At 39.4% G+C, this 8,651-nt stretch overlaps 1 protein-coding gene across 1 annotated transcript in view; it reads right to left on the bottom strand.

Annotated features, from left to right (window-relative positions):
* Positions 1-479: 479 nt before the first annotated feature.
* Positions 480-8,651, bottom strand: part of IFNGR1 (interferon gamma receptor 1) — a 27,135-nt gene continuing 18,963 nt past the window's right edge. Inside the window, exons 4-8 of the mRNA XM_006834711.1 lie at positions 7,458-7,634; positions 5,369-5,391; positions 4,972-5,125; positions 3,784-3,914; positions 480-1,058 (exon numbers count right to left, since the gene is read on the bottom strand). Of these exons, the coding sequence (XP_006834774.1) occupies positions 480-1,058; positions 3,784-3,914; positions 4,972-5,125; positions 5,369-5,391; positions 7,458-7,634 (1,064 nt within the window). The remainder of the gene's footprint in view (positions 1,059-3,783; positions 3,915-4,971; positions 5,126-5,368; positions 5,392-7,457; positions 7,635-8,651) is intronic.

The raw sequence follows: 8,651 nt of genomic DNA, 5'->3' as shown, positions 1-8,651 counted from the left end.
AACGATGAGCCAGATGTAAGATGCAGACCCTGCAGAAAGCAGCAACCTGTGTCCAGTATAGGGGAAGTGGGTCAAATCCCTGAGGAATCATCCTTTCCCTTGACTGACTGGTCACAGTAAACCTCATTATAGATTTGATCACATTTCATGAGCTCTCACAATGTGGAATAGCTACATCTCACCTGCCAAGTCACTGGGAATCCTGGCCCAGTCCAGGTGACACATAGCCTAAACTATCTCAATAGGACAGAGGAAACACCTTCTCATAGGAAGCAGGAGTATCGGAGAATGCTCGTCTAGATGGAAAGCTTCACAGGATGCGATCCTTTGTCTTTGCAGTTTTTAGATAAAAGGTAACGATGCCACTATGTCTGGTTACTATCAAGAACTGATTCCGTTTCTGATTCGTGATCTTTTTATAAAACCAAAGAAACACTCCGAAAATCAGATGCTTTAAAGTTGGTGCATTTGAGTTGCCTTTATGAACACTCGTTGGAATCTGCTGGAAGTCTATAACCAATCAAGGACTCTTTCCCCCCATTATCCACCTGCAGATCCACCAGCACGTGTGGTTTATCATAACCAAATGAGGTGGTAGTGTTTCTTAGTATGATGGAGTTTTGTCTCTCTGTACTGATTTCAGTTTTATTATTTGGGGGAAATTCCGAGTCAGATAAGAAACTGTCCGATTCCACAAGGCCACTGTCAGAACCATTTCTGGAGTGATACAAGTTTAAAGTGATGCTGCAGGACTCAGACTGGTTGCTGTGTGAATGGGAAGAATTCTCTCTTCTTACTGGAGTCAGAGGGCTCCCTGGGACCAGGTCAGAACTATTTTCCTCAATAATCACCACTTCTGTTTCACTAGAAAATTCTGTGTGCTCCAGTTTTCCTGGAATGCCTTCTATATGCATGCTGGTAACTGTTGCTGGAGACAGCTGCTCTTCGCTGACCGCCTTGTCCTTCTCTAGGACAAAAGGTTGGTATGATGTGATGAGTGAGACATACTTTTTGGACTCAGGATTTGTCTCCAAAGTGGCATGCTTTACAACAGAGACCTAAGAGGAGAGAAACTGGAATGATTAAAAAAATAATAAATTATTAAACGTAAGTGCCTAACCTTAAAAAAAGTGACCTAAGGGTAATGGCCTATCAAACATACCACTCAATAGCACATTATGTACAACATTAAGATAGAATGAGGTAATTGACTCTTTTCTTTCTTTTAGATGAAAAAGATACTACTTCGGGATTAAATTTTTTTTTTTTAAGTTTTAAAACTCACCAAATATACATGCTTCTTTCCATAATTACCGTTCACATGTATGCATGCTATATTGTCATTGGAGTACACCTGCCACTTTATAATATGTTCCTGATTTGCCTTTATCTTAGTAATTGCCAGCAGCTTATATTACTTCTTTATAGTGACTGTCCTTTCCGTAGTAGTAGGTAGTACGGGGTTTCCAGTTTCCACTACTACAGAGCATGCAGAAGTGAGTCTTCTCACACATCGTTTTCCAGGGCCACCCAGAATGCAGAGGGTGAGGCCAAAGGCCAAGATGCAGAGTCTGAAAGGCAGTGCCACTGCCCAGGTCTCCGAGAACAGTCTGGAAGCTAACATAATAAATTCTGCTAGCTGTTGGACTTGCCTGGTGCCCTTTATTCCTTCCTTCCCTCTAAATTTCTTCCATTTGTAAAGAAAATGTCTACCTTGTACTGGTTCCATCATTGTATTTTAGAAATAGATAACCTGTAATCTAGATTTCACAAGTTCAGAGATGAAGAAGGTATTTATTTGAGTGAAATGATTCAGAAGATGAGATTTGGGACTTGAAGCGAATTGAAGACTTTTGGGATGATATCGTGAATATTTAAATGGCAAGGCCATAAATTCTGGGGGGCCAAAGTACTGAATGTTATGGATTGAACTGTGTACTCCCCAAGTATATGTTGTAAATCCTAACCTCTATACCTATGTTTAGGAGTCCTGGTATGGCGCTATGGTTTAATGTGCTGGACAACAAGATTGGTTTGAAACACACCAGTCACTCCTTGGAAACCCTATACAGGGTTACAAGAGTTGGAACCAACTCGACGGCACTTAACAACAACATACCTATATATACGTGTGGAGTTCAACAAAGAGACAAAGCACGTTCCCCTAGAGCCACCACCCTGCATTCAGACTGCGAATTTCCTAACTGTTGGGAAATGCATTTCTGTTTGTTTCAACCACCCACAGTATTTCTAGGATGGCAGCGGTAGATAGCTACGATATCGGGCTGCATCTTTTCACCAGCACGGGTCAGTTTTGCTGCCCCTTGCCCTACACTGGATATTCAGGGTTATTTTCCCCCTCAAATAGGTGTAAAACAGTATACTACAAGGTTGCTTTGATTTAATTACCAGGGAGCGTGGTGGCTCTGTAGGATAAGCACTGGGACTACAAACTAAAAGGTTGACAGTTGAACCCACTAGCTGCTCTGTAGGACAAAGATGAGGTTTACTACTCCTGTAAAGGTTTACAGTCTTGGAAAGGTTGTACAGAATCACTGTGAGTCAAAACCAACTCAATGGCACTTAACAACAACAACAGCACTTAATAATAATAAAAGTTGGATATATTTAATTGTTGATAGTTTTTCTCCACTGTACTTAATTTAAAAGCTAGTGTTTTTATAATGAATTTAAATGTGCCCTTTTCAAATCAGATATTCCCTGTCATATTTGATTCAAAGAGCTATCATCCTGTTACCTTTAAATGTTCTTTTCATTATATGCAGGCTTCTAAACATTGTTGTTGTTAGTTGCCATCGAGTCAGTCCCAACTCATAGCGACCCTATGCACAGCAGAATGAAACACTGCCCGATCCTGGGCCAATCTCACTATTGTTTTCACACTTGAGTCCATCAATGCTGCCACTTGGCCAATCCATCTTGTTGGGAATCTTCCTCTTTTTCTCTGACCCTCCACCTTACCAAACATGATACCCTTCTCCAGCAACTGGTCCCTCTGACAATATGTCCGAAGCATGTGAGATGAAGTTTGGCCAGCCTGGCCTTCAAGGAGCACTCTGGCTGCACTTCTTCCAACACAGACCTGATGGTTCTTTTGGCAGCCCATGCCACTTTCAATATTCTCTTTCAATACCATAACTCAAATGCATTATTAAAACGTCAAACTACTATTTCAGTCTCATTTCTTGTGGTCTTTCCTTCTATATCACAACCACAATGGAGTGTTTCTGCCATTACAGAACTTTAGAAGTTATGCTTTCTTGACTCTGGGCTTTAGTACATACTATACCTTGTTGTTGTTAAGTGCCATTGAGTAGGGTTTCTGAGGAGTGGCTGGTGGGCTTGAACTGTCGACCTTGTGATTAGCAGTTCAGTGCTTACTCCTACTGTCTGTCCCTTAGTACCAGGATAAATTCCTGTCTGGCCTTGGAGATTGCTTGGACAGAACCAACAACGGTACTGAACAACCAATTTTGGGGGCATGCCACTGTATATTGTTGTTGTTGTTAAGTGCTGTCAAGTTGATGATTCTGACCCACAGTGACCCTGTATAGGGTTTCCAAGGAGCTACTGGTGAGCTTGAACCACTGACCTTGCAGTTCAAACGACTTTGCAGTCTGATGCATTAGTCCACAGCGCCACACACCAGGACTCATATTATCCTACCTAAATTGTACATTCTACAAAATTTTAAAAATCGCCAAAAAATGCAATATAATAAATTAGTATATACAATTAAAGGAAAATATTTAAATATGTTACCAAGGACTTGGGTAATGTGATACTTTTTTTCTTGAAGCAATTCATCTTCTTAACATGACAAAATATGATTATGAGGATAAATATAAATACTAGAAAGATTATGACAGCAGAAACTGGAATCCAAATAGGATCTAAAAAAAAAAAAAAATCACGTAATAGTATTGTGCATTTTGCTCTCATGCTTCTTTTCCTTTTGTCAGCACACCCTTCAGTATTTCTCACAGTCCTATCTTACAAATGTTTGGGGAAGATGAGGTTTTCTGCTCCCGTGAAGATTTAAAGTCTCAGACACCCTATACTGACAACAGCAATCTTCCAACTTTATGTACTGTGGTGATGTTTGGCTGCTTCTGTAGAATTCTACTACTTCTAATTTCTATTTCTAAAGGTAAAGGAACTATTATGCACCATGTTATAAGTTTTATGCGCTAAAAATGTGCAGTTTATGAGGCACTGACACAGGCAGGCGGGGATTTCTGCTTATGGGCCACAGTGGTGCCACCATGTGAACATAATATCCCAATACATGATTTAGACAAGAAAAAATCTGGGGCCATACTCATTATTGCAAATTTTCTGTATTAAGATCTTATTATTTGCATTTCAATGCCAGTTCTAAAGTTTTATCAAGTTTCCCCATGACATATAAGGAAAAGACGACGAAATAATTTTTAAGTGATATATAAATGTATTTAATTACTTTTGTGTACTAATTTCTAATACTTACTCAGTTAACATGTTACACGGTTATAATCAATGAGCATTCATGTATTCAATTTTTAAACTTACAGTTCTTATAAATAACATTTTAATGGATAATACCACGGGGCTTCAAAATGTATGTGGAAAATGGAATTAAAAAATTATACACTATCATGTCACATTGAAGTAACGAAGTATGTCATACCACAGAATGCTGACTTTATGTACGTCGTTTTATGTATCTGTTACAGCCTTTTCTTTCCTTGGTCAAACTGTTTGTTTTGTGTCTTTTAATGCCCATGGAACTAACTGCTTTATTTTTAATTTGCTTCTTTAATAGCTGGGTCTACTGAACATTTTTAAAAGAGAAAAGAAATTTACTGAAATTATAAATGGCTTTCTCTTTTTTCGTATTATCCTATTTTAATAGCCACTCCCTATATTTAGAATTACAAGAGTAAAATAAACAAAGTGACAACAACTTACATGTGCTGTTATCTGATAAGGTAATACAGGATTCCTCAGACTTTGTCGTCGTAACACCCCATTCAGTTGAGCCTTCTGCTGAAACACAGTACTCAGCGTTGACCGACGACACGGGAATGCTTAACCAACACTGCACTGGGTTGCATTCATCTACCTGGAGTCCTATGTTCTGCATAAAAACAATAACATTGCATGGCTCCTTTTAATCCACAAAGTAGTGTCCACATTTGATCCTGACAATGGCTACAACAGTAAGCTCACATAGAACAATTGTCAGGATGGTGCAGGACCAGGCGGTGTTTGTTCTGGTATGCATAGATGGAAACAACTTGACAGCACTAATCAACAACAGTCCTCATCCACCTCGTAGACACTGTTCCACCTTCTCCCCATTCACTTTTTCTCCATAGCATTTGTCAGCTGAGTTTTATTTGTGCTGTTTACTGCTATACTCCTGATGTTAATACAAGACCCATAGTTAAATGCTTGATAAATATTTAATAAACGAGTGGCAGCACTGTCGGGAATGTGGGCATTAGAACAGTAGTCCTGGTGTGGCGCTGTGGGTTAATGAATCTGAACCACACGGTTGACAGCTCAAGCTCACTAGCTGCTCCTCGGAAACCCTATATAAGGTCACTATGGTTGGAACCAACTCGCCAGCTCTTAACAACAACAAAAACAATTGGTCTGCACACCAGAATGAAAAGCAATATTCCTCAGTGTGTGGCTTAGAAAACTGACAGTTTTCACTGGAAGGCTTTCTTGATGAAAGAAGATGCACAGTGATTTACAACCTGGCACAGGCTCCTAATCTGATTGCTGACAAGTTATAGCTCACAGACCAAGTGCTATGAGCAGCAGCGGTCTAAAGGAGCCTAGGCTAGAGACGGAAAGAACAATTAAGAAGATGTAACAAACATACAGGCCTGATTAAAGGGTCTGATGGTGGGAATGGATGAAATTGTAAGTACAGTATTTAAGAAGGGGGGGGTAAAAAGGGATCTAGGGTCACTGACAATAAACTGGACACAATATAAAATACAATGTATAAGACAGTGGGGAAAAATTTAGGACGTCTCTAGTTCTAGTTTAAGACCTAGTTTTAGGTGTGGGTGAACAGGCACATGATAGCCAATGGGAGTTCAGTTCTAAGTTTCATTATCCCAGGGATTTCAACCACGATCACAGCTTTACATATATACTTATATAGGCCTATGAGTCACATATACACAGACGCACACATACATATATACATACACACACAAGTATGAGGGGGCTTCAATAAGTTCGTGGAAAATGGAATAGAAAGATAATAAGAGTTTTCCACAAATTTTTTGATGCCTCCGTGTATATACACATATAAATCAAAGACTTATATACATTTACGTAAGCCAGTAACCCACACATTTACATCCTCAGTCCCTAACCAACTGTCTTCTTGCTGTCTCCACTTGTACATCTTCCAAGTTAGTAGAGTTTTCCTAGTCTTATTTAGGACAGTTGGTTGTCTACTGGGTTACAATCTGGACTGTTAATTGTGAGATCAGCAGTTTAAATCTGCCAGCTGCTTTGCAAGTGAAAGATGAGATTTTCTGTCCCTGTATAAACCCTACACAGGGTTGCTATGAGTAGGAACCAACTCAGTGGCATACAGCAGCAGCAGTCTTTGTTATTGGAGTAACTGAATTGCTCTCTAGTTGCTCAGGAATAGTAGGGGCAGTCTTTACTGTTTTCTGCTTACAGCCAATTCGTCAACAAATTCTGCTGGATTTACTATCAAATCCAGAATTTGACCTCTTCTCATTATCCCTACCCTTCTACACTCTGGTTAAAGCCACACCATCTTCCATCTCCTTTGCCTTCGATACTGCCACAAGCTTGTGCCTGCGCTTCCTGACACTGGTCTTCACAACCATGTCTATTTTCTATGTAGCCTGATTCTTTTAAAACACAGCTCAGATGGTGTCACTCCTCCGATCAGACCCCTCCCCACTCCCCGTGGTTCTTCCATTTCATTCTGAGTAAAAGCCAAAGTTCTTACAACCCCTAAAGACCCTATGTATCTGACCCTATTCCACTCGGATCCCTTTCTGATCTCATTCTCTCTACTGTTCCCCTTACTCATTCAGATTTAAATTATATCTTTATATTATTAAACATCAGAAACAGTGAGGACGAAAAATGGCTTTAACTAGCCTCTCCTTCTTACCAATAGAGAAAAGGAGGTGTCTATTTAAAATGCTACACTAAGGTCATGCTACTAAAATTTGTTTAAAAAAGGCTTATATGGATTAATCAGGTCAGCGTTGATCAACCCATTCTCCACAATAGTATTCACAGCTTTCTTCTTTCTTAAAAAAAATCTATAATCTATGAATCTTGCCTGAATATTCATAAACATTCTACTTATATTATACTACTTGAATGAATAACTTATGCTATATACAGAACAATTTTCATTTAGAAAAATGAAACAGAAACACATACCTCACTTCCATTAATTCTCACATATACATCATAAATTAAATTGTAACAAGCATCTTCATCATAATCAAACAAAGTTCTCTCTTTTCCATTTATAATAATGAATGGGTGAAATACGTCAATAATGATTTGGTTTTCCTGTCTTTTGACATCCACTTTAGGTGGCCCAATTTTTCCTGAAAAGAAACACAGACAAAAAAAACCATATATATGTATATATATATTCATACACCTCAGTACTGATCTTGGGAACTCATGGTATGTTTCATAAAATTACTGAAATCAATTAATCAATAATTTTGGTCTTATTTTGTTATTATTGCTATAATAAAGCAGGGTCAAGGAGCTCTCTCTGGTAGCATAGTGGTTATGAATCAGGCTGCAAACCGCAAGGTCAGCAGTTCAAAACTACCAGCTGCTCCGCGAGAGAAAGAGGAGGCTTTCTGCTCCCGTAAAGATTTACAGCCTTTGCAGGGTCGCTATGAGTCGGAGCCGAATCCACGGCACATAACAACAACAAAGCAAGGTCACATACAAAGCATCCCACAAACATCTGTTAGATATTCTAAATGTTCTTAATAAAGAAACGCTCTACATAGCTCAGATAAGAAGTACGGTACCTAATCTATACTTATCTTTTAGCAGTTTAATTCATTTCTAGTACTAAAGAAAAAGCTAGTAAAATAAGAGAATCTCGACACAGTAAAAATTCTACAAACTATCCTTTTAGCTTGGCTTCTGTAAATTAAGAAACCTAGTTTTGATTGTATCAAGATGGTCGATCAGGCAGACGTGCAGTGAGGAGCTCCATCAATAACAACACAGAATACCAGGCCAAGCAGGCTCAGGGGATGGTGCTGGAACTCTGAACCACATACAAAGGAATATTTAGAGGATTGGAAGGCTTACAGCTAGGGGAATTTGTAGGAGAATCAAGAAATCCATTGCTTTCTAATTCAAGATGTTCAGTTATTCCTGGAGCCACCATCTTGGGAGAGAACAAGTGGGGGAAGGATCAGAGCAGCCACGAACGCCTGACAGAACCGAGGAGATACAGGTTTGGGCATTTTTGTTTTTTGGTATCTGTCCACTGTTCATTGGTCTCTCCTTGACTGCGCAGCTCCATTCTGGTAACTAGAAGGGCTACCTGAGCGAATGGATACCCCACTCCCACCCCTGGAGGGTTCTACTAT

This window comes from Chrysochloris asiatica, unplaced genomic scaffold, assembly GCF_000296735.1.
Source record: "Chrysochloris asiatica unplaced genomic scaffold, ChrAsi1.0 scaffold00013, whole genome shotgun sequence".
Lineage (NCBI taxonomy): Eukaryota > Metazoa > Chordata > Mammalia > Afrosoricida > Chrysochloridae > Chrysochloris > Chrysochloris asiatica.
This window is presented reverse-complemented; position numbering and strand designations above follow the sequence as displayed.